This window comes from Prunus persica, chromosome G8 (genome assembly GCF_000346465.2).
Source record: "Prunus persica cultivar Lovell chromosome G8, Prunus_persica_NCBIv2, whole genome shotgun sequence".
Taxonomy (NCBI): domain Eukaryota; kingdom Viridiplantae; phylum Streptophyta; class Magnoliopsida; order Rosales; family Rosaceae; genus Prunus; species Prunus persica.
In genome coordinates, this window is record NC_034016.1 from 20,676,858 (window position 1) to 20,703,180 (window position 26,323).

The 26,323-nt window shown below is 36.6% G+C and overlaps 3 protein-coding genes across 7 annotated transcripts; 1 reads left to right on the forward strand and 2 right to left on the reverse strand.

The window, feature by feature from the left end:
- LOC18766779 (guanylate-binding protein 5) lies at positions 3,130-9,624 on the reverse strand. Of its 2 annotated transcripts, XM_020570831.1 has the most exons (17): positions 9,221-9,624; positions 8,315-8,417; positions 7,469-7,538; positions 7,298-7,336; positions 7,094-7,211; positions 6,943-7,000; positions 6,768-6,832; positions 6,653-6,659; positions 6,506-6,566; positions 6,285-6,344; positions 6,150-6,169; positions 6,001-6,066; positions 5,310-5,477; positions 4,883-5,140; positions 4,202-4,414; positions 3,823-4,094; positions 3,130-3,687 (listed from the first exon to the last, which is right to left on the reverse strand). In XM_020570831.1, exons 1-17 carry the CDS (start codon positions 9,307-9,309, stop codon positions 3,546-3,548), a joined length of 1,809 nt encoding a protein of 602 aa, XP_020426420.1. In that variant the 5' UTR covers positions 9,310-9,624; the 3' UTR covers positions 3,130-3,545. The 2 variants fall into 2 exon arrangements, with proteins under 2 accessions (XP_020426420.1, XP_020426421.1); XM_020570832.1 differs by lacking the exons at positions 7,298-7,336; positions 7,469-7,538; positions 8,315-8,417; positions 9,221-9,624 and having other exon boundaries at positions 6,943-7,022; positions 7,094-7,181.
- Positions 13,405-16,226, reverse strand: LOC18766856. 3 transcript variants are annotated; one of them, XR_002272905.1, is made up of 4 exons: positions 14,996-16,226; positions 14,688-14,880; positions 13,742-14,558; positions 13,405-13,655 (listed from the first exon to the last, which is right to left on the reverse strand). XR_002272905.1 is itself a non-coding variant. In XM_020570320.1 (4 exons), the coding sequence occupies exons 2-4, from the start codon at positions 15,440-15,442 to the stop codon at positions 14,011-14,013; spliced, it is 1,188 nt and encodes a 395-aa protein (XP_020425909.1). In that variant the 5' UTR covers positions 15,443-15,558; positions 15,887-16,226; the 3' UTR covers positions 13,405-14,010. The 3 variants fall into 3 exon arrangements, 2 of the variants coding, with proteins under 2 accessions (XP_020425909.1, XP_007199911.1); XM_020570320.1 differs by having other exon boundaries at positions 13,405-14,558; positions 14,996-15,558; positions 15,887-16,226; XM_007199849.2 differs by having other exon boundaries at positions 13,405-14,558.
- Positions 24,273-25,986, forward strand: LOC18766867 (histone H2A variant 1). 2 transcript variants are annotated; one of them, XM_007200532.2, is made up of 3 exons: positions 24,273-24,501; positions 25,086-25,211; positions 25,371-25,986. In XM_007200532.2, the coding sequence occupies exons 2-3, from the start codon at positions 25,092-25,094 to the stop codon at positions 25,665-25,667; spliced, it is 417 nt and encodes a 138-aa protein (XP_007200594.1). In that variant the 5' UTR covers positions 24,273-24,501; positions 25,086-25,091; the 3' UTR covers positions 25,668-25,986. The 2 variants fall into 2 exon arrangements, with proteins under 2 accessions (XP_007200594.1, XP_007200595.1); XM_007200533.2 differs by having other exon boundaries at positions 24,394-24,501; positions 25,075-25,211.

Below are 26,323 nucleotides of genomic sequence, written 5' to 3' on the forward strand. Positions count from 1 at the left end.
CTCCATATTCTGATTGTCGCCCTGCCCCTCCTGCATGCCAAAAAGGTACATTTTCATGATGTATATATGCTCATGGAATTAATAAAGTCATATGTATGCTAATCTACATTTGTTAAGAATTCTTGTGTTTCGTGCGTATATATAATAGTGTAAACCAAACAATTTAATTTTAAAATGTCGTCTAAATCCTTAAATTTGAAATCACTTCATCCGAACGGATCATAACATATGCATACATCACATAAGAACATAAGAAACTGATCAAGAATAAGTTGTTCAATTTCACCTCTTGAGTGCCATGCAGTTCAATGGCTCTCTTGCCTGAAGAAGTTGCTTTGCCGCCAGGTCCCGGCATTACCAGATGTGCAGAAGTCTGTTCATCACGACGATCAGAAATGGTTCTTTCAGGCTTAGGTGGTGATCTGTCGAATACTTCAGGCGTTGCATCGCAGAGCTCAGCTTCAAGTGCAAATAATGAAATTACAGATGAGAGATCAAGATCGATTAATTCCCATATGCATATATTTCAGCAAAGAACACATTCACAACTAAAGAGAATTGGTTGCCACTACATCATTCAGAAGTTTTTTTTTTTGTTTGGTAATTAATAAACATGCATCTAATTGATCTGGAAAATTAAAATAAATTATTATGAGGATATGAGTTGCGACAAGAAATGAATAATTCTCATACTAATTTTACGCAATAGAATGTTTATTTGTTGTAGGTTAATGAGAGGATGATGGGAATTCCATGCACGTAGCAATACAAAGTAAGTACGATACAACTATATCCAATTAACCGTTTTTCGTTAAAGAATCTTATAACGATATATCCACGTGTTGCATATGATATCTTTGTTAGGAAAAAAAGAGTTCTTAAATTATTAGGGATCAAAATGTTACAAGATAACTACGATCACAACTAGTAGTGGTAAATCTATGTCCTCCAGATCTGATTCCAATAAATCATGATTTAATTATTTAATGTTGAGGGATGAAATCACTATTTCATATCATGATTTATAAAGAACTGAAAAATATAGTTCAATCAACTGTAACCAAAACTGTAGCAATTCACTTATTGGATCTCTCTATTTTTATTTTCTTTGAAAAAAAAAGGTGCATTCAGAAAATATAATTTTGAATTTTTTCAGAGAAACTGGTTTAAATTTCAATAAAATTTCCCTCCACCTCAGGCTACAAAAATTTTGCCTTAATTTGTAAATTATTTCCTTTTTATATCGCCTTACTTCTATGAATCATCATCTGGATCACAACATTTTTCTTCAGTTATCAAGAAGAAATTAAATAAAAGGGTTACAGGAACCTTGAAAAAAAAAAATCAAAACATTTAACCATGGCATAATCATTTTATTATTTTTTTATAATTAAACAGTGACATGCATATGGATAAGATTGGTCGCAGTGTGTCTCAAGATTTCACCTTCAAAGCTGAAATGCAAATGTCCGTCTGGATCCGCACTCATTTTCAGAAGGTCAATTCAGATCTTTCAAACCCTAAACAAACAAGAAAAACACCACAAACACAGGAAATATATATAGAAAAATGAGGACATAGCTGAGAGCTAGGGATAAGAAGGCAAACCCAAACAGAAAAGTTTTGGACGCATCAAACACATACCAGAGAATTGAAGGAAGATGAGAGAAGAGAGAGAAGCTCAGACTCTCACTCTCTCAGACAAGCAGCTTGTGATCTGTTTGGAAAATAATTAAGGGTTATATATATATCTAAATAATTAAGGGTTCTATATATATATATAGGCTTCTCCTTGCAAGCGGCACTGGGGGGCTAGAGCTTTTCTTACCCCAATAAGTCATTGCCATATCACCACACTTCACTGACGTGTAAAAATCTCGAATATGCAGATGTTGAAGTGTAATTTACCAACTTATTATATTTCCTTCAGTTAATTACTAGTGAATTAATTTCTCATTTGTTGTAGTACATGTGTATGAAAACTTATCAGTACATGTGTATGAAAACTTATCAGCATCACTAGTAGTAGTAGAATTTGAATTTGAATTTGAGCTTCTAGGATTTATAACTCCAACGGTCAAATATTTTCCCGTGTTCTCGTGGCACGTCTGTGTATTCACTTTCTTTACATAAATTGTAATCTCAAATAAATACGTAGAAATGTACTAACTAAGGTTTTATTTGATGAAACACTTAATATTATTTGTATTTAACCATTTATTTATGTTTAACAATTAACATATTTCATATTGAAAATCCAAGATTAAATTTGCCACCTCTAATTTTTTTTTTTAAATGCAAAGAAAAAGGAAGCTTGTTTGGGTAATTAAGATAATTAGATATAGTTGCCTAGTTAAGCATCCGGGTACAAGTTGGCTTCCAAATATGGCATTGGGCAGCGCTCCTTTCTAAGTGAAACGCATATAAGATGCGCCCATGAGCGACACGTGGCACAGGTGGTTTCTTTTTTTTTTGTTTTTTCTTTTTTAGTCAGAGTCGGACGTGGTAGGTGTGTCCTACTTGGCACGTATGCGAAGACGACATGTGGTCTAAGTCCGATTTGGAAGGACGGTTGCGCTGTACTAGGTGCTGTGTATTTCTGAGCTGGCAATTGAATTAATTTTTGTGCCCACAGTTTTGCTCATTTATTTATTTAGTTGAATTGTTGTAAATTTGGACCAAAATTAATTTTCTTCCAAATTGTTGAGGATGTAAATTCAAGTCAAAAACCAATTAACAAGTGACAAGTGTATCTCAGAATTCAAGCGTATTTATCCAATATCTGTATCAGTTTTTTTTTTAGTTTTTTTTTAATTTACAACTAATTATTGTATGTATTCAATAAATTGCATGACAACGTGGAGATCCAATTCATTCATATTTTAATTCCAATTTTAATAAATGCATAATTATTAGTATGGTATTGTACAAATAATTTAGCATGTGATGTATCAGACACACCTTATTATGTTTCCATTTTTGCCATTACCAATGGCAAGTTAAATAAATAAGGAAAACTTAAAAATAAAAAAAAATTGCAGCTATAACCGTCAGTTTTGAAAACTTTTTTTTTTAATACAAGCGATTAGAAAAGGAGAGTTTACACAAATATTCATTGGGTGTCTGGGGTTTCGAACCTCTTCCCTCATACCATATTCTATTTGAAAATAGGCTAGTCAGTTTACAAATATTATGGAATGAACACTTGCTTCCATTTCATTACATTTCTCTGTTTCCTTCTTTCTTTGAAACACTAGTGTTAGGCAATTCCAATTTTAATGTACCGGCAAATTCAATAGACATGACTGAAATAATTAATAAAAAAATAATTTTAATACAAACAATTTGGAATTGTTACAGTTAGACGTATACGAGCAGCCCTTGACCATATGATCTTTCATCTATTTTGACATTTGAGAACCAAAAGAACTGCAAGTGCCAGGAGGGCTTTGTGTACAAAAATAGACAAAGCTCGCCCAAGACAATGATCCAAACACAAGTATATGATATATCCAGCACTTGAAGCATGCCATCAGTTTTCTTCTTTAGTCTGATCTTGGCCGATTCGGACCGCCTTTGTTATTATTGTACAGAGGTAATAACCATGAAGACCCGTGTTTCCTTCTTCCGTTACACCGCCAATATAGTACAAACAGAGCTACTATGACACCAGCTGGTATAGCCCATCTGTCTCAAACAAAAAACAAAGTAAAACACAGTTTGACTTGCAAGCAAAGCAACACCTTGATTTATATTAACTGGCGTTCGACCGATGTTTTGGGGTGAATAGAAAGAAAGAAGTAAGAAGAAAGATTTCATTACCTGTCCAGATCAAGGACGGGGCTGTAAACAAGTGTTTCCCAAGTGGCCACTATTACATGCCAAACCGGGTTGTAGTAAAGAGATTCTGCAGACCAAAACATCCTCGTGTATGTCTCTAAGAAGATGAAGAGGACCCAGGCCCCGATTTCGATCAAAATAAACTTTATAATAAACCTGCCAACGACCACCATGACAAGGGAGAAGGCGACCAACCAATTGAAGAGCCTGTGATTGTATTCTTTTATAAATAGAGACCGTGACTTACCCAACATCTGCAAATTAATATCATACATTCTACATATGAGCTTTTGCACCCGAAGGGAATAAATGAAGATAGAAGAAGACGGGTTGAAAATTGACATCACAAGGTATGCCTAACCTTCATCATTCGATGCCCGTAGTTTGTTTTTGCAGGTCCAACACACTCTTGCTCAAAACTTTGGTTGCACTGCAGGAATCCTGCATTGAATTTTGCCATGGAAGGAAGTCTGAGAACTTGAAGTTGGTCCATTTTATCCTCACATCTGGTATACAATGCCTCACAGAGCTTTGAAGACCGATATTCATTTGTCATGATCACATTTTTATGCACCTAGATAAATCCCAGAGTTTAAACAGAACAGGTCATGTTCGAAAATTGCAGGATGTATAGCTGGTGCAAGTGAGGACGCCAACAAAATATCTAAGACAATTTGGTATGTTGAGTTAATGTTAGAGACACATGACCAGGAGAGGGGTTTAGAGGGACCCCTGTTGTAAGCCCAGCAATTGGACCTCCTCCCCTGCCGCGCCCGCCCGCCCCAGCCCCCCCCCCCCCCCAACAAACAACATATTGAACTAAACTTAATACACTTGCCCAATGCTGAGCACCACTGGCCACCCATAACACTTCGGGATAGGTTCATTGTTAACAGTGACTGAAGTGACTGAAGTGCTTATAGAAATCTCATACTAAAATATAACTTCACTTTATACTTGTTAATTCAATTTCCACCAAGCCACTGACCTGATCTACCAAAAATAATCCATGGCTGCTACTGTTATTAGAAAGTGCTTATACCTTTTCTATTTCTTCTTCTAGTTGCTCGACTGATTTCTTTGCATGGTGACGGCCAAAATGTTGCTCCTCAAAAAGTTTCATCACTTCCTCCATGGACCTTTCATGGTATTCTTGCAAAGATTGCTCTATAAGAGGTAAACTCAATTTTGCCATCCTTTCATTGTATAGCTTTAAACATCGCTCAAGAATACCCTTGTTGAATACCTCCACCAGAGAGCCTGTTGATGGGATCTCCCCCTTGTTCAAGGCTTCAAGAATCTGAAGGATGAATTAATAAAAAGCAGAAACAAAAATAGTGAAACAAGGAACATAGCTATGAACTTGACCTGATGGGATACCACACAACATAATATCAGCTCTAATGAAGCTTGATAATTCTGACATTATGGCTGATTTTAACCAACCAACATTATAATATAACAGGTACCTGCTCCAGAAAAGATACAAACTCCTTTCCGTTTAGAGGTCTTCCCTGCACAATCTTTGGACGGATGATACTAGCAACAAGTTGTTTTAGTTGTTCCTTTTTTTTAACATACATCGGGTCAAGTTCACCATCCTTCATGTCACAGAGTTTAGTTCGTTGAAGGTGAGGCTGTTTGACAGTTCAGAATCACCACAGAATGAGATTACTTGACAAATAAATATAATAAGACATCTATAGTTAAGGGATGTATAAAATACGTATCATATGCATTGGCAATCCACGTCAACCATGTTTCACAGATGCCGTCCCTCTCCCAAGAGAGTTAACAATGATAGCAATAACCACTAAGGAGCCTGAATGTAAATTTTTACAATAGTAAAACTGTAATCATAAAAAATTTGCTGAAACAAAATATAGTATGCAGAGGGCGCGGGATATCTAATTGACATACAATTGGTGCAAGTGTGCAGAGGTAAATAGCCTCCAACACACAAACCTTAGGACAAACTGGAAACAACTTAATACCCAAAACTTCAACTTTTTTCTCTACCTTCGGAAACATCTTTAAAAATTACATGCATTTGCCATACATGTTCAAAATGACACTACTTTTTAAGCAACAATGAACTCAAGTGACTGACTCAGAAACAAAATGCCTGCAAAAAGTGCAAGAAAAGAGGAAAACTCATACTTGTGGTAAACTGAAGGCTGTGCTATTATCACCCATAATAGCCAAAGAATCTCGGATCTGGTTGACCTGATAAAGACATAAAAATGTTGGCTTTCATTCCCTGAACAGCAATAACTCAGCGCCAAGTGATAATATAAGGGAGAAAATACCATATCAATATTCTTGTTGCCTGCAATGCCCAAAAGCACCCAAAATTAAACCTATGATAAGAAATAAATAAATTGTAGCACCTTTATGCAAAAACAGCTCTTGTGCAAGGATGCATAAGGGGAAAAAAGACTAACCATCACTGTTAGGGACATGAAGGAGAGCTTCATGCACCATGTCTTCCACAGATTTCCCTTCTGCAGAACACGCACAAGAATGTCAGCTCATGAAGATTCTGCTGGAAGCTTGGAGAAATGGGTGGATAGTGAAAAGACAAATCTAGGTGGAATGTCATTGGAACTTCTATGCTCCTCGTATTTAACTTTTAAAAACATGTCACGCGTATTTCTCAACTTACGCAAAAAATCACGCTGGATAAGCCACAAGAGCTTTGCAGGTTCAAAAGCAACATCTTGTCCCTACAAAAGAATCTGACCGTTCACATGCGTAATTTATTGGAAGATAATACACATGAGGGAAAACGATTTAAAGGATTGGAAATTACCTTCACTCTATTTTTGCCACATGAAATTCGCAAACAAGCCATGAAACATGTCAGTTTTGGTAATAGAAGCACAAATTAAAAACAACGAGAATAAGGAATAGAAGAAAGTGCAAACCTTCCATAAAATTCTTCAGCAAGCTCAACAGCAAATGACAACCGAGCAATGTCAGCTTCGCGGATCTACACAAAATGACAAGCAAAGAGATAAAATCAAATAAGGCAAGTTTCTTGAACAATAATGGACCAAGGACTTAGTACTTGCTTCTAACATCACAAGTTATACAACTCACCGTCTCAGCCAGGTTATAAACAAGGACTGAACTCATGACAGTTGCCAGAGCAAAAATCCTGCAAAAGCATACTCAGAAAGCTAGTGAAATATACAAAATTTGAACGACCATGAAAGGAAAATTGAAGATTACATGATGACTTGGAGATTACCGGTCATCATATACGTTTGACTTCCCAACACTTTCAAATCCCTCAGTATCAAGATAAAACACAGAAGTTTTTACTCCATTAATATCCATTTCTACTGGGGTTCCCCATACCCAAATTCCTGTAAGAGGCAGACAGACATTGTAAATTTATATCTCAACAAAGAGTAAAGCATATCCATGACATCAAGGTTGCATCCAAATTTACCTTTTGTCTTTGTGTCACGCATGTGTCCAACACCAAACCCTGTGAGGAAAAGCATTTGAAATTTAATGTTGTTAAATTGTTCAAACCAAACAAGCAATGCAGAACGATTAATCAAACAAGATCCACAAGGGAAGGGGGAAAAGTATAAACTAATAGGAGTCAAGACTACACCTTCATAACATGAAAGGGAGAGCAGTTGGTTGAGCAAAAATGATTTTCCAGAGCGATATGGCCCAATAACCTAAGCAGACAAGCATTTAAATAGAATCAAGATGGACCAAAAAAACAAAGCAAGTATACTTTATCTATAGAAAAGCAAGACTGGTGAAAACATTATGCACATGAATGTCATGAAACTCTTAAGGACAATAACTTGTTCTTGTAATCTTCCATCATGAGTGTATCTACGGAGACTGAAAACATTTTGTTCCAGATGTAAACTTGCATTGAAATACATATTCAAAATTCGGAGACTGTAAATATTATTTTTGCAGCTATCTCCAATATTCTGGACAGAAAGTATATTATTGCAACATGTCTAAAACCTTTTTTTTAGTCCAGGTTCAGTTTCCAATATATGACCAATCCCAAAGAAATGTATTATCTGACCACAATGATCAAGCACAAATGTGGAACCAAAAGAATTTGAGATCCAATCAGATGCAGGTCTCCTTGTTTCAGTCCATATTAGCCAACCTTCTCACTGCAAATCACTGCCCTGTAGCCTACATGATACTACTACAAAGGTGAGGTCGTTAAACAACAGGTGGTGGGTTTGGGACGTGGAAGGCTACTCCATAACATGTAGCCTTCTCTTACTGCTTGATCAACAAAACATTTCAACTATATCCACCTATATATAAATATCTATGACTATCACTGAAAAGCAGTTCAGCAATGTAAATCATCCAACGCTTGTATTATGTAATATAAACAAGCATATCCGTTGAAACTTCTCGAAGAGAAAGATCAATTGTGAGTACTAATTAAGCTAAGGAGAACGAATCTAAGTCTTACGGCAACAGCTGCAATTGGAGTTGTTATTCTTTCAATGGCCTCCAGCCCTTCCCTTGAAAGACGAAGTTTTGTATGACCAGGATCTGGTTCCACAATAGGAAATCTGTATGTGCAATATCACACAAACATTAGCCACTTATGATATACATAATATTGGCAGAAAAGCAGCTATAATGGTTCGGCAACTACCGATCTCAAAATCAAGGTAATATAAAGGGTGCCATAGGTGTTAGACGCAAAATTCACAGTACCACACAATTGAGGTAGGGAGCATAGTTTTCTTATGCTGTTTTTTTTTTCCGGTTACAAAGTTTCTTTAGTTCTTTGATTAATTTGCTCTCAAGTTCACATAGCCACCCCAATTATACCATATCAGGAACATCCTACCAGCTTTAAGAACAAAATATTTTTTTAACCTTCACAAGCTAAAGCACCTTAATATTATACTAAATGATTTGGCTGAGCAATCTCATATTACTGTATTATTTTAATTTACATGGCACAAAGTGAATTTACATAACTGGATGAAATGAATTATCAATTAGCTCATAATAGTATAAAAAATACACCGTTTATATAAAGCACATACTTCATGCTAACAACCACTAAACGACATAAATAATGTTTAGCAGTTTGGAACTACTTTTGCAACTTTAAGGTTTCTGAAATTTGTTCCAAGAGGCACCAAATGCGCTCCCAGATCTAAAGCATAACAACTGCAATGCAACATTGTTCACCATATACAACAGTCAAGCATAAAAAAATCAGCTCCTACTACCCAAAAGCCAAACAAAAGTCATAAGCAATTCCAGTTGATCCCATTGGCATCAGACTCTCTTAGCAAAAAGAAACAAACTTCAGATTCAAAAACAAAAGCTGCAAACTTGCATGACACAAATCACTTACGCTTGGTGAAAATTCTCAATTGAGAGAGACCCAGATGCGAAAAAGCAGAGAACTATCGAAACAACACAAACCCAATAAGAAATCTCCATGGAAGAAAGAGTGGCAGTGGCAGAGAGGCCTTATCTCGCAAATGTGGCTGAGTTACACGCAGGTTCACAGAGCTGTATGGACAAAGCAATCATGAGGAAGGCGAGGAAGGCAATAAGCAATCGTGTTTAGCAGACAAACGCACTGAGTAATGGGATCTGGGAAGACGCAGAGATAAGTGTACGTTAAGAATCGTGCACACACATGCGGGCGGTTTTTGCTTCGGGTTCACACAGAGAGCGGAAAGCTCAGGACAATGGGTTTTGTCCCGAACAGCAGAGGATTCCTGCCCTAAGAGAGAGGAAGTGGTCTGATGGGGTTTATCTGCGAATTTACGGATGAGTTCCAATTTTGGAGTCGGCTTCGGCGGAAGGAAAAGGGTATTTTAGTAAAATCGAAGATGCGTTCGACAAGGGTTATTTTTTTGAGTCAATATTCGAAGATGTGTTCGCCTAGGATTGGCAGCTGAAATTGAAAGGAAATCTGATTGGCTTGTGTACGTTGTTCTTCCTACGTTAACTTAGGAGGTATGTGAAGTGTTTCAACGGTAAACTGTTTCGGTGAAGCTTCAAGGTTTCAATCTACACCAATCCAGTTTCTGTCTGAAAAGTTCAATTTTCCCTGTAACTTATGTAATTTTAAAACAACTTAAAAGACAATCTTCACACACGGATCAAAATAATAAATATAAAATTGTAACAAAGTGAGATAATACAGAATAAAATCCATTAGGTTCTGTTTGGTTCACGAAACTGATTTGAGGGAAAATCATTTCCCATGTTGTTTCTTAAAAAATGGATAATGAATATTCTTTTTCCATGTTTAGTAATTATGGGAAAGTAATTAAGAAATACAACTTTATTTCTTTTCACGGGACCTTAGGGTTTAGCCTAGTGAAAATGAGTTTTTACTTGCAGATATGTGATCTCGTATTCGAACCCTCATATTACTTTGACAATGTGTGTGAAAAATCCATCACCTTTCCAAACTTTGACCTAGAAAAGAAAAAGATAATACAAAATAAAATCAAATAAGCTTTCGACAAAAGTTCTCTAGTCCTAGCACCTGGACCAACAAATAAATTCCATCTAGCATTGGGGCTTGTCTTAATTCCAACCCAACCAGTAAAGCTCCTGGCACCTACCCATATCTGCATAGATATAAGCAAGGATTTTATTTAGAGTTTTTAGCCCATACATGAAGTGGGCTAGAGTTTTCCTTTTCTATCTTTTTTCTTTTTTCTTTTTTTTCTTTTGGTGGGCTACTATAGGAGGCTTCGAGCCAACTCTCAGGGTGATATATATTGTAGGAGGCTAGGAGCCACTCTGGTTATGGTTAGGCGGCTATATAGCCAGAAAGATTTGGTTAGACGTGTTAAATTAGGTTAAGATCATTTTATAACAGTGTTGAATTTAACTACATATGGTACCTAAAATTGACATCACCACCTTACTTTGCTGTTTGGGATCTTAAATGCGAATCATCTCCTTAATGTTGACATATGAAGCATGAATCAAGCATCATCACTATATCATTGTCTACGTACATGTGAGTAGTTGTCAACTGTTCATATGTCACGTACATCGACGACTAACAATGACACACGCATATGCTCATAATGCGGACTATGTGACGCGGTCAGATTGAGGTTAGGGTAGGTCTAGTTCTTACCTCACACTCCCATACAGCAGGGATATGGCATCATATACTGATAGCACTAACTAGCTGTAATGCCAGAAGGGTATGGTTGATTGATGGGTAGGACATTCCTTTAGTTTTGCCATTTTGACAAATTTTTCATCTGCAAAACCAAACAGAAAATAAAGGAAGTTTGTACACATTCTTTGAATTAATGCCAAAAGGAACCCACTTTTGACAAGTCCTGCAGCTCAGGCAGGGGGGTAAAAAGCTAGCCATACCATAGCATCATCATGTAACACATTTTTTCTGATTATATTCTGCGAAGTGGTCCATGAGAGAGAGAGAGAGAGAGAGAGAGAGAGAGAGATTGGATTGGTTTAGTTTGGAGGCACAGCACAAGCGTAGGGGAGGGAGGTCATGTCATTTGTTTGGATCATCAGACATGAAACGAAACTCTCGTGTCCCTTGCACCGACAGACAAAAGAGAGTTTTGAATGTCACCAAAACACATGGGAAAGAAAGAAAGAATCAACTTTTTCTTCTCCTTCTTCTTCTCGACCTTCTTAATTTCTTGTTAGCTTGGCCTAGCTAGCTAGGGCAAAAAGTGGCAGTGCCAGGGCTTCAGAGGTCATTTGATTTGTTATTTTCCAAAAAAGAGAGATCATTGTTGGTATATTAGTTGTCCATTTTTTGTTTCTTTATCAAAACAAAAGTTATGCCAACATTAATTGTCAAAGCACTTTGTTATCATACATTAACGAAACATTAGCATATCTACAATTAATAAATGATTACAATATATTTACGTGCACGTATATATGACTGTTATTATGTCATTAATCAACATAATTAGCAAATTGGACGATTTGGAGACTTTCTCTGCAACAACAAAAAAATTCTGAAAAACAAAATAGAATTACAAGCGTAACACAATAGTGGTTGGAACATATCCTTGTGCAGATTTGGTGAATAAAATAAAAGTAATGAGAGGCAAGGACAAAATCATGGACTTGTTCACAGGGGGAGCCTTTGCCTCCCAAGACAGCAGAATCCCAACGTCTGAGACTCTGAGCAGTCCACTAAGCTGAACAAGGCTGACTACTTTATAAAAAAGCCATTCTGCATTACAAGTTTCTCAAGCATGCAATTCTTCCTACCAAGGTCAAAAATTAATTGTTTTTTTAAATTTCTGCATTTCCCAAATGAATGCCTCAGAAAGAGCCATCTGTTGCACCATGAAAATCCCATTTGGTAAATGCAGACTGACGTTCCCCTCTCACCAAGGAACCAAAAATCAAAACGCCTAGTTTCGTGGTCCAGAAGCGAATAAGGGCACAGCAAAAAATGGGCCACCTGTTCCCTTTTTTTTTATTTTAAAAAAACCAAAATGAAATAAAATACACGTGCAATGTGGATAAGCTAGAAGAAAAAAACTTCGGATAAAGCAGAGTTTTAAATGCTATTAAACAATTATAGTAAAGCAAAGAATCAAAGCTCTTTTGCAAACTTCACCAAACTAGGCTTTTTTTTCTTCTTTTTTCTCATTTTTATATCCCACAACAAGCAACCCAGTTTTTCAAGGACAAGCTACCCAAATTTGTGTTTTGCGATCGGGTTTAACTGAAGTAGGTGGGGGGTTGCTTTCACAAAGTAAAACATTGATCTCAAGCATTATGGACATTAGCTTAACTAGAAATTCTCTTATGTGGGTATTTGGACATTATTACGATGCGAATAATAACGTGTAAACATCCTAATTAAAAAATAATTGTTATGTATAATTACGAAATTGACCCCATCACATGCAAATTATAATAGCGAAATGGACAGAAGGAGCTATCAAATTTTAAATACACCAGAAATGTTACTAAATTTTATGGACGCAGTGCAATGATTGTTCTGTGACTCAAAATACGCAATAAATAAATTAATTGCAGTTTCCCATAAAACTTGTGGACCCGAGATGGTTCAGTACGAGGCTCATAAACGACAATATTTATTTATTTTTGGTGTTAGGGTTTAGAAGAAGGGTTTTCAGTTTTCGTAATTTTCTTTTTGGTAATAAAAAAGGTTTTCAGTTTCATGTAGTGAAATGTATTGTGTGTGGTTGAATTGAAGGATTAGAATTAGAACAGATAGCAGTTCCAAACAACGTGTTTGGGATTTTTAACGTGTTTTGGACGTTTTCTACGCGATTAATGCGTAAAGTTGGCACCACCACACCGACTAGTTTGATCTTCTGTGTTGACATTTTGCCCTAGTTTTCTATTTGTTGTGGCAATTTCTTCCTCTTTTTCATGGTTGAATTATGTAGCAACCCACTAAATATTGCAAAGCCTTCCTAACTCGAGCTCTTTTTGAAGAAATACTTCCCTATACCCGTTTCATTGATTATATACTCTCTCTCTCTATCTTTTCCTCTATTGCTAAGTGACACAAGGATGGAAAGAGGGCAATGAAACGAGAATAGGAAGTCTCTTCCGGTTTTAATTCTGCATAAGCAAAGAAGACAAAACCCATCAAGTACTAATTCAAGAAATTTAACGATGAAAAATGGGAATATAAGTAAGATATGCCACATTCAAGAACCATATGGAGGGGATGATGCGATGCTGGGAGGAGAATCTCACAGCTCCCCAGACAGCACGAGTCTGTTCTCACTTCTCTTCAGTCTTCATCATCGAATTCTGTTGCTCATCTTCTCCTCCTGTAAAAAACAATAAACAATAAACAATTAAACATCATAAACCCCTAAAAAAAAAAAGAACATAAAGCAGCAGACAAAAAATTCACCTTTTGCTCTTTCCCTTGATTTCACAGAGACTAATATCAACTTGAAACAAGCAGAGGACACACTATTTTTTAAAGCTAATTTCTTTGAGAGTTTTTATTGCTATCAGTAAATCCGACCCTTACATCAAAAACATAGAAGGGATCAAACGCTTATATAGGCATATACAGGCATATACTATCTTTCAGCTCCTCTTAACGGTCAAAAAAAGAAAAAAAATATAACAGAGAGAAACATCCCAAAAAATAAAAAAAATATTATATCAAAATTTTTATGGCTCATTTTCCATGACAGAAGCCAAACCAGTCACCATCTTAACCCCTGTCTGCGATCTCCTGGGCTTCAGCTCCGGCGGTTTCCATTCCTTCGCCACCATCGCCTTCTCTTCCTCACCCGAACTCTCTGACAGCTCAAACACCGACTCGTCCAACTCAGTCTCAACCACCGAGTTCGTCCCGCCCTGACTCAGCTCAAACTCGCCGGTCTCGATCAAAGGCTCAGTCTTTTCTTCGGTCATCGAATCGGACGGTGAAGATGAAGCTCGGGTGTGAGGAGACAGCCACTTGGCCTTGATGTACTCTGCTTTCCTCCATGGCGGAATGTGCATCCCCTTCTTCTTCAAGCTCTGCTTCGCCGCCTCCGATACGATTTTGATGATCCTCCACAGCCGATCAGGCTTCCCAACGAAGATGTACGGAAGCGTCTGCAGAATCGCTTTGTAGCTTTTCGTCGGCCGAGCAATTTCGAACTCCGATCTGAAATCGATGTCAATTAGCAATCTCTCCCCTTTGACGACCACGTCTATGTAATCATATTCTCCTGCAAGATCATCAACATCGCAAAATCAGAAGAAAAAAATCACTCTTTTTCGCTTCCTACATTTTCTCCGCAGTAAAACGGTGCCGTATCCATTGATATTTTTGTAAGGTGTGGGGAGAGAGAGAGTACCGGCGGGATAGGAAGGGGTTTTTTCCCAGCGGGATTTGCAGACCGACGCGTCGTATCCGAGAGCAAACAGAAGATCAGTAACGACGGTTCTGCAGATGTCGTCTTTGCGCTTGCACACCTTGTTTTTCTCAACGATCTTCGCGGTGTCCGCTAGCAAATTCCTCTCATTCACACTTTGGCATGAAACCAAACCCTGTCGTCCAAAGAAGGAAACAAATTTTTATTTTTACTTTAATTTTTTTTTAATTCAATAACAAACGTAGTCTCTGTTTTTGAAGTTGTTAAACACAGAAAATCAGATATTTTACCTTAAGCAGCTCACACGCTTCGCCAGAGGAGGCCAAGTTGGAATCACCGAAACCGCCAAACGCCTCCAATTCGTCTTCGGAGCTGTCGTTGCAGTTTCCGTTAAAGCAGTTGCAGCGGTTCCGGCTGCACCGCGCCACAGCCGATTGCTTCTCGTTGCTCTCTTCCATGAAACTCCGGACCATCTTCGCCAAGCACACCGAGCTCGGCTCGAACTCGCCCGACCCACCGCCCCCGCCGAAGCCGTCCTTGTTGAAATGAGGTTCCTCGATGCCGATTCCGGCGCCGCCCTTCTCCGCCGCCGCGGAGCTTCTCAATACGTTTGTGAATGGACGCTCGAAGAGCCGCTTGAGCCGAGACTTGGCCACCGGCTTGACCGCCTCGAACCTGGTTGCGTCTTCAGGACTCGTGCGAAAATCGATTGGTTGGATTTTCATTGGGAAAGGCATGATCGGTGCGATCAAATTCACGGAAAGAAAAAAACTCTCTCTCTCTCAGAATCTCCGATCTTCAAAAACCAGTATTTTCTCCATTTCCACTAGGCTAAAGCTTGTTCTTGAGTTTCCTAGTGAAAAAAATTACACCAAATTCTCTAGCTGTTATACCATCAATTATTTTCTCAGACTCCTCGCACTCAATTTCAAAATTCGAGAATGAAGAAAGTTTAACTACAATTTTGCACCAAAAACAGAAAGCAGAAATTCAAACTCCAAAACAAAAAAGGCAGAGGGTGCTAATGCCGATACATCGATCAAAACCTTCACTGACAACTCTGCAGCATCTTCCCTCGACTGAGATCGATGAACGGAATCGACCCAGAAATCCAGAACATGTTGCCAAAAATAAATGCTAATTAGCTAAATTCGAGGCTCTTAAGCGAGAACAACAAGTACCTTTTAATCTCCGATTATTATATAGTTTCCTTGCCTCCAATTTGCGAAACAAAGCATGGAATAACTTCGAAACTCTGCCAAGTAAAAGTCGCTTTTGCGTAGGATTTTCTCTGATACGGTTAGGGTTCCCGAGATACGCGAAGGCGCGAGAACGACATGATGCTGCTGGTTATCCTGCTTTCGTCATTAGGCAGACGATCGGCCGCCGGAAACTTCATTTTTCCCGGCGAGATCAACTTTTGTATGCCGGCGACGGAAACTAGAAAAATCAGAGAGAGGGAGAGAGAGGTGCAAGGTGAAAATGAAATGAGAGCTTCCTCTGTTTAAACAGCTATAGAGTCCACGGAGCAGATGGTGTGAGCTATAAAAAGAGGAGGGGCGGGTGCTGCTGACTGGGACTTGACTGCCACGTGTAAATCCTACGTAGCATAGTATCTAATCCGTCGTGGGTGAGGCACGTGTCTCGTAGCGAACCCGGTTCGTTGTGCTGTCGTTGGCCCCGGGTGACACGTTATGGTCTGGTTGCGACGTGGCGACTTGGGTCCGCATTTTCCATGACGAAAATATCCTCATCATTTTGGTGAATTGACGGGGTGGTTTGCCCCCTCGTGATACGGAGTCTCTCAAATTCCAAAACCGCCTCAATTTCCAAAAACCATCATCTGTTATGGTTTTATTTTTATTTTTTTAAGATTGAGTTCTGACGGAAATATCCTCTGCCAGGGACAGATGAGAGTTTAATTGGGACAAATTTTGCGGCCACATGGCGGAACGCGCACTAGGGTCGTATTGTCATTTCATCCTTCTAACTCCCAAGTTAAAATTGCGGTGGTTGGCGCGCCTTATTTGACATAAAAGCCCTTGGTGAACCTGAAATTAACACGGTTCCTTTTTTCTTTTCCGTAGTAACTTTTTTGCTTTATTTTCTGGAAGCTTTTTTTCTTAACCAATTTTCCAGAAGTAGGTGTAGTAATGGTAAGTAGTTTTTTTTTTTTTTGGGTCAAACATGGTAAATAGTTATTGGCCCCCATAAAAATGATCAAATTTCTTTTTTTTTTTAAGTGTAGATTAAAAATACCCTATAATTTGGATTATTAATCAACAGTCCCGATCTCTTTGACCACAGGAGTTCAAGAGATTGTGGTCACCCACCGTTGGATATTAATCTAATGGTATAAAAAAGTTTATTAAAATGAGTGCAAGAGTGAGTGAACCGTTGAATTTACATCCAACGGTGAGTGATCATAAATTTCTTGGACCCTTGTGGTCCAAGAGATCAGGACTATATTAATCAAATGTTATATAAGAATTGTGGAGAAAGACTTCATTAAATAAGAATAACACTTTATACTATCTCGACTAATAATATTATGACACTCGTAATAATATTTCTACATAACATAATATTATTGATCGAAAATTATAAAACAACGTTATTCTTGTAGCAATTAAGTACGTCTCCGATAATGAGGTAAAATTTGTGAGAAGGTTGGGAAACCAAAGTGATGGTGAAAGCTATAAAGGAAGAAAAACGATAAGTAAAAAAAATGAAAGCAGGGGCCAAGAAAATCATAAAAAGAGAGGTGATGGGGTCCACATTCAATGACCGTTGGTTACTTGGTGCTACTTTTATTTTTCTTTTTCCAAAAAGGAAACTTGGATTGGATATTGCTGAAACCGGAAGCAGGGCTTATTTTGGGAAAGCAGGGGTATTCTGCTTTTCTTGATGAAAAGCGATTGGTTTGTGTAATGTACGTTATGTCGTTTCTATGATCTTCAGACACGTGTCCTGTACGTGGAGGTGAGAGCCGTTAGATTGCTTCATCAGAGTAACCCCCGTTCAAAATTTAAATCCCATTGCTGTCGTTTGCGAGAGAAAGTGGAGAGAAAAAAGTTGGGTCTGGATAAGTCCAGATTTCAAGCCTGTTCGGATAAGTAGCCCATTGATTTCATGCGGACAAAAGTAAGGTACTGTGGGCTTAAAAAGAGAAATAAAGTGTTAGAATTTCAGGTAAAAATGGTCCCCCAAGTACACTATTAAAATTGCAATATACCCCACTGAAATTACGTACTCTCTAGATGGTCCCCAATGTTTACACTTATTGTGATAACGCCACTTGATGCGACCCTATGACGAGTACAAGTCCTTTGTGTTTTATCCACACAAAAACTCAAAATTATTGAACATCCTTTGGGTCACCATTGCCTTGACTTTGAAGGATCCACAAGAAATATCAGGAAATGTATGGACACTGTTTCTTTCCTTTTCTAGAAAGAGACATTTAACACTTCCTGTAAATTACAGTTTGATACATATGCAAAAATAATTCATCAAAAAAAAAACTATATGCACTCACATCAAACTATGATGGGCAAGAAAGTAGAAGTTTCTATTTCCAAGGAAGCAAGCAAGTGTTTTCCAAAATGTATTATCATGCCAAATATGCTAGTTATAATAACTTACGATCTCACGGTCCACACTTGTATGTGTGATTCACAACGAATGAGCATCAACGGCGATTTTTTTTCTTCCTTTTGTTGTTACTTGTGGGGTTGAATAAGGTATAGTGTGGATAATCGTAGTTTATTGAGTTGATAAATGACGGTTTTTTCTTAGACTAATGCTTGCTTTGAGGAGGGCGCATCCAAATCGAATCTTAAAATGATAAACTATTCCACAAGCATTGCCAAAACAATAATTAATCACCCAAATTGAAAACACAACGTTAATTGGGGTTTTGGTCAACTTCGTTATAAAGAAATGCGATGCCTTAAGGAGAAGTCAAGCGTTCCCTCTGCTGTTTTTACATATTGTAGGCTTGTAATATAAAACAATGCTCTATGGTCTTTAATTATAATTATGACGTGATGAAATGGTTAGTGCCTTATTAATCTTCTTCTTAATCTATGATATCCATCTATCTTAGGGTTTCACATTACAAGTTACAACTACTTCAACGAAATTATTGAGGTCAATACTCAATATGATACCAATCATTCTCATACATTGGTCGAAAAATATACATTTATATATATATATATATATATATATATATAAACTCAAGATAATGGACGTGAGAGTTGAAATCTTGCTGTAGATGTATGGGTTGTGACCTAAATGCTCTATTAAGTATGTCCAATCTTTTGTAGTATATATGTATAAGACAAGAAGTTCGTTGAGAAAGATGAACGAGACTAAATACTTTGGATTTAGATACCACATTAGGGAACCCTAGAAGAGCCGCCGACTCCAACTACCGTCCATGTAAGAGCTTTTTCTCATGGAGCTATATTTTTTATTAGAGATTATAATCCGGAACAAAATGAGGATAATGTATTGGCAAACAATTCGAAGTACCTTTCTTGTGTATTCTTGATAAATCAGCGTTTATATATAGATGTAGGAAGATCTGTTTGGGAAGTAAGAAGCCCCTTTGACATATCTTCATCTACAAAGAATTCTCGATGTGAAAACACATAGGTAAAAGGCTGATTTTTGAATAGGAAAAAGAGTGGAACGGTAGGGTCCCAAAATAGCCATACTATCATTATCTACACAATTCAAATAATAAAAAGTCCAATTATCTTTTATGTGACTTTATGCATATTCATGATCAAATATGGCGTTGCACTATCCTTGTATTTTTCCTCGATAAGGAATTTACTCGAAAGCATGGGAAAGACTGAGTGGATGATCCATAATTAAAGGTATGGGAAAGCTTATGCTTATTTCTCAAAGTCAGGTTTTGCCTTAGCTGTTATCATTTAGTTGCTTAGGATAAGCATCTATGGCAGAAATTTGTTTGCTTTTCTTTGGTTGTGCATGGAAGGTGCACAAAATATTACCTCCCATTTCCAGATATTAGCACTTTATAAAAGAATTGATTTTTTTTTTTTTTATAATGGACATGACCAAATTTTTGCTTTTCCAACATGGGGTTTCTCATCATTTTGAGGTTCAAATGCCCTCTACGTGTCATGATTTGCTTAGTTTTGTTATGAATAAGCAATTGGTTTCCATCGTTTTCTTGAAAATCATGGTTTTGGATTTATTTATATAATAATATGAAAAATACTTCCCTCCTTATATAAGTAAAAGCTCATACATTCATGCAAATAGCAGTATGATATGTATGTGAAATTTTTTATTATATATTTTTAATGAATTATTTTTACATATATTACGATTCGTATAAAAAAAAGGAGTATGAAGCAAGCAAACAAGCAAACAATATCCTAATAATGTTACATAATTTCCTCTTTGCATAACAACTCACAAAGTGCATACACCTGCTTGAAGTCGAAAGCTAGCTGTTTACCATAACGAAATTGGAAGCTAGCTTTGATGTGATAATTACTTAGTCGGAATAATTACCACTTTGTAAAGATGAAAATCCCTATACGTGTCATTAACTTGATAGAGTCATGGTTTCCCTTTAAGACTACCAAATCTAAAGTGGTGATTTTTCACAACAAAACTTTGTTAATATCTCCCAATTTGATTAGAAAACCAAATTAATTAATACGTATTTTGTCATTATTTCGATATGTGGAGACATTTAATTTTAATTTACTTCTTCTTTCATTGGTTCAAAGTTTTTTATTTTTATTTTTTTAGGACCTTTCTTATTGAAAGGAACGATAGTATACCAAACTCACACACTATAATAAGATATTTAATTTTAATTTACTTCTCCTTTCATTGGTTCAAAGTTTTTTTTTTCATTTTTTTAGAACCTTTCCTATTGAAAGGAACGATAGTATACCAAACTCACACACTACAATAATGCTATAATTCGAACTCAGGATCTTACGTGAGAGAATAATTACTCTAAACCACTACAGTAGTGGATCATTTGTCAAACCCTTGTTTTTTTTACATATTAAACAAACGTGATTTGAAATTAAAATTCGAATCCTTTTTGTGTGAATCAATATCTGGTCGACCAGCACCAGGAATTAACACATACACACAAGTGCCTCCCTCTCGGGTTGGATTTCAGTTGTGGCCCCCATAGGGGATGGAGAACCGCTTTAGGGTCAGTAGGCCCCACACACGTCTATGTCCTTTCTTGGTGGGCCTCCAAAGTAAAATGCTGTCTGGACTAAACACCCATCTAAAACGACATGACGTGTCAAATGGGCTTCTTTTTCCAAATAGGGCGATGTGTGAAGAAATAAAATGGGCTTTTCATAATTAGACACAATCTAAGAAGACATTTTTTATAAAATAAAAAACCTTTTAAGTCTAATGCTTTTTTTTTTTTTATAAATAGACTTTCTAAGGATTTTTGTATAAAATGACATATTAAAATAGGCCTATTGTGAAAAGCTAAAATAAAAATTGTGGTGGTAGATGAAACCCTTATCATATGGTTGGACCATAATTTTATTCTTACTATAGTTTTTTTTTTTGGCTAAATAACTTTTATCAACAGTGATTCATTGAAAAAACTTGTGTGTAAAATTGGTTTCCACAACAAATCTCCACCATGTAAAAGGGAAATCCTATAAAGCAAAACTATATACCTATACATCCCTATAAAGCAAAACTCCATAAATAAATAAAAACATACCTTAAGTCTCATACCAGATTTCATTTAAGAATAAAGTTAATATTGCCCACAGAAAATAACCAACTATATTCCAAAAAAGAAAAGAAAAATCAGTAAGGTCATTTCCTCTTCTCAGTAATTTTTGGTTTTTATACCCAAGACTGCACACACAAGCGATAGTTTAAATTACAAAGGAAGGAGTTTTTCACACACACTCACACACTACAAATGTGTCATGATAGTTCGAACCTGAGACCACTAGTATGCAAATCAATATCCTTTTTCACTTGATTAGACCCTATCATATTATAATATCTTTATACAACAAAAATAATGCAGATTCAATTTAAAAACCTTCAATATACATGAGGCATCTTTGTGTACGAAACTATTAAGATGAAGTTTGCTCTATGTGTCGTCCACTTGTTTGCCATTTTATGGTGTGACATGTTATGTCAAGTCATAATCAGACTTATCTTGAGTTTTATGTTTCTTCTAGTTTCTTAATTTTGTTGGTTGTTCTTTTAGAGTGGGCCGTATTTGAAATCTTTTTTTTATAAAGTTTTTTGTAAATTTACCTTATGAAGCAAATCCCTTCGAAATATACAAGCTTACCAAGTCACAAGTCACGAAGAAAACTCACTTTCTACCAAACAAAATAATAATAATTTACACAAATAATTTAGTCAATTCTTATGGTTTGCGAAGTGTAGTCCATATCATCATGATCGTCGTCATGAAACCCTATCCTTTTTTTTTCTTTTTCTTTTTTCTCCATGCATTTGCTTTCCTTGGTTTTCAATCCCTTTCCTCTTGCACAACACCTTTTTCTTTAGTTTCTACTTTCTTCTGAAGAAACCCATTGACATTTAGTAAATTTAGGTTTTACCCATAAAAAAACTTTCACTTTTGGAAAAAGCCAAAGCTTTTTCAAAAAAGACGGAATAACCTCTCAACTTTCAAACCAAAGACATGCAAATGTAAAGGATTTCTTATGAAATCAAAAAATAAATAAGGGCAATTTTGTCCATTTTTACTTCTTTTAAAAATTTTCTCTCTCCTTTGGGCTTTTCCAAAGTCTCCCTTGACATTTTTGGTACAAGATACCAAAGCTAGTGAATAAAAGGTAAACTAGGGTAGAAATTAGGTGACAAATTTTTTTGATCCATTTTACATGGCACTTCTTTGCAGTAAAACAGTGAATTGCCATGTTCAAAATTACACACGGTGGAAAAATCTGAGTCACAAGTTCTACAGCTCTGAATTTCTTGCAGTCACTTATTAGGCACGAAAGCAATGGCCTTTTACTTTTTGACTTTTTATAAAGGTTCATTAATTTATGGGTTTTTTGTTAAACCAAAAAATAAAAAGGGTGCCAGGCAAAAGCACCATTAATTATTTTTCTTTGTGATGTTGTCTTTTGGGGTCAATAAGTCTCTTTTAAACCAAAACAAAATCCCCACTCATTCTTTTGCTTTAACTTTTGTTATCATTTTTGTTTTCCACAAAACATCCATGGGAGACATCTTCCTGATTTTCTTCACTTTGGAGCCAGGTGGCTACACAAGGATGCATGAGGCTTAAAGAATTTTCAATTACCAATTGATTGCAGCAAAGTTAGGACCCTACACATTCATTATACACATAGAAAGTCTCACACTCAAGGTTAATTTATTTCTACTTTAAGGTAAAGTGTGCAAACCTAGTAAAATGGGAAAGAGAAGCAATGTGAAAAATGAATGCATTTAGCCCTTCAAATATCATATCTTCCAAATTCTCTGCAACTAATAGCATTTGTAATGGACTCTTTAAATTATCTTTTTAGATAAATTTAAAGAAGAATTAGAAAAATACAATTTTAATCATGCTCTCTATCCACTTCTTAAAATAGGGAGATCTCTAGGAGCTCCTAAATATGAGGAGAGAGAAAATGGTTTCCTATAATTTATCGATGCTTTGTTTTATGCATATTTTAAACGTGTAATTAACACTAGCTATTTTTTATATCAATTATACTGAATTAAAAAAATAATTATAGTATTTATAACTCCCTAAACTAGATAGTATCATTGGAGTTCAAATTTTATAGAGCTCCTAAAAAAGCTTTTGTGTGTATTTAGCTAAATTTAAAAAAATAAAAAGAAAAAGAAAAAAAAGAACATGAGTGGAGATGCTCTAAAAAGAGTTTATTAAAAAAAATAAATAAATAAATAAATAAAAAATTCACTAAAGCTCACATGGGAACAAAAAGAAGAAAACCCAAACAAAGGAGAAGGTCTTAACCCCAAGACCAACTTACAAAAATTAGACCCCACGAAAGTGTGGAGCAAGAAAGCCCAAAAACTAAGCCCAAAACAACCCCACATTGCCAACTTCCTACCATTAGGTCTTTGGAGCTCAGTTTCTGCGAGTGTTTAGGCTTCTTGGTATCATTCGGCCGGGCCTGCTAGGTTTCCAATCCTTTTGGGCTTTGCCCAATTTAATTCTCTTTAATAAATTTAAAATTTCAAGAATAGACAAAATAGACCCATTTATTTACTAAAATTTGAGATGCAACCTATTATTATTATTATTTATACAATTAATATTCTACTATAAATTAGAGAGAGGAGGGTTCGAATTCAGCTGCAGTGTGAAGAGCATTTTCACTCTAGTCAACTTAATTAAGTCTATGCCTGCGAGATGCAACCTATTATTTAATAATACAAAAGATGCAACCTCCTAACCCCCCCCCCCCCAAAAAAAAGAAAAGGACATGAAGGCTTGGCAATAGACAACAGCAGGAAAAATGTAAAAGATTTGGTGAGCTCGGGAGGGAGGGGTGGAGTCGGTAAAGTGGGAAAATTTTGAAATCGCAATTGGGAAATTTTCCAATTTCCCTTTCCCACCCAAAAGGAACCGCCATTTGGTCTGACCACATTTAAAACAAACCGAAACCCGCTCCATATTCACGACCCGCTTTGGATAAAATACGCACACTCTCCTCCAAAACCTCTTTCCCTCTTAATTTTCCTATCTCTACAGTTTCCTTCCTTCTTCAGCTTCCCGAGAACCCTTCAGGTTTCTCTCTCTCTCTCTCTCTCTCTCTCTCTCTCTCTCTGTTAATCTGTGTTAGATTTCTCTCTCTAAACCTCTCTTTGTGCTCTCGTTGAGAATTGTGTTTCTAGATTAGGGTTTTTTCTTCACTTTCTTTGGATACTGCTTTGTTGACTTTACCAAATTTTCATTTTTGGGTTATTCGAGCAGAGCTAAGCCCAGATCTAGACCCTTTTCTTCGTTTGAAGTTTGTGGTTTGTACAATTTTGTAGTCTATATTTAAACTTGAATTTTCTGAATTTTCCCACTTTGATCTCCGTGATACTTTTACAGATCTGGTTCTCGTTTTGCTTCATCAACCGAGTTTGGATATTTATTTATTTTTGTTTGTAAATACTTAGTCTAGATTTGCCTTCATTTTATTCACCGACGGTGTTTCAGTGTCAGATTTGCATAACTTTCTCCTAAATATTTTTCTGTTTATTAAAATCAGAATTTCAACTTGCTGTGAAGTCCTGATTGGTTTAGTTTTCTTGGTCTCCTGTTTATCTTATCGTTTTGGGTTTTCTTATTTTTTTATTTGTGAATTTTGAAAAGAATTTTTACAGGCAGAAATGGCGGGCAAAGGCGGGAAGGGGCTTTTGGCAGCGAAAACCACAGCAGCTAACAAGGACAAGGAGAAGGAGAAGGACAAGAAGAGGCCTGTTTCCCGTTCATCTCGTGCTGGTATCCAGGTATTCCTCTAAATTTTCAATTCATTAAATCCTCTAATTTATTAAATTAATAGAATCTGAACCAAAATTCTTGTTGTGATCATGTTTATTGCTCATGAGTTGCATTGGGTTAGTTTAATTTGTGTTGTTGGTGTTGCTTTTGAAATTGGGTATGTGTAGTTTCCGGTGGGTCGAATTCACAGGCAGCTGAAATCCAGAATTGCAGCACATGGCCGTGTTGGAGCCAATGCTGCCGTGTACTTGGCCTCAATCCTTGAGTACCTGACAGCTGAGGTTCTCGAGTTGGCTGGAAATGCAAGCAAAGATCTCAAGGTGAAGAGAATCACACCAAGGCATCTGCAACTGGCCATTAGGGGAGATGAAGAGCTTGACACTCTCATCAAAGGAACCATTGCTGGTGGTGGTGTCATTCCCCACATTCACAAGTCCCTCATCAACAAGACCTCCAAGGAGTGATGAAGCTGATGGTATCTCCACTGATGTTTGTGTTTAATATGATGACTCTGTTTTAGTTTGGCATTTTAGTAGTTGTTTAGGTTAGCTGCGTTTGTTAGTAGTAGTACATATGGGCAATCTGGTTGTTTGTCCTTTTGAACTGGTAGCACTTTGTTCATGTTTATGTGTTTTGTTGGATAGTTTTCAGTTTTAGCCAGGATTCATCTCTGTCTTTACTGAACATTCTGTGTCTTTTAATTTCTGCTTTTGGTGGTTGTTAAATGATTGTTGCAAATGAAAGTTCCTTGTACTGAGGCAAAAGATTAATTTGTAGTTTAGACATCAAATCTTTCAGTCATGTGTGATTGAAGCATTAGCAGGCAATTGAACAAGTAAGAGGAACCAATAATTTTTGTATGTTTGGCATTTGATCCTAGTCAATGGCTCAGTGGGCAGTTGGGTTGTCTTTGTGCTAATTGAAATAGCCATTGATGATGAATATAGCAAGCTTAGGACATGAGATTACCCTTTCAATTACATCTGGGATATTTTTCGCGTAAATTATTTATGAATGCAAAATCAACAATTTGACAATTATATATTGATTACCAAGTCTCCCTTTCCTAATTTTTTGGGGCCTCTTGCTAGGTCACCTGTCTGATTTAAATATTTGCTAG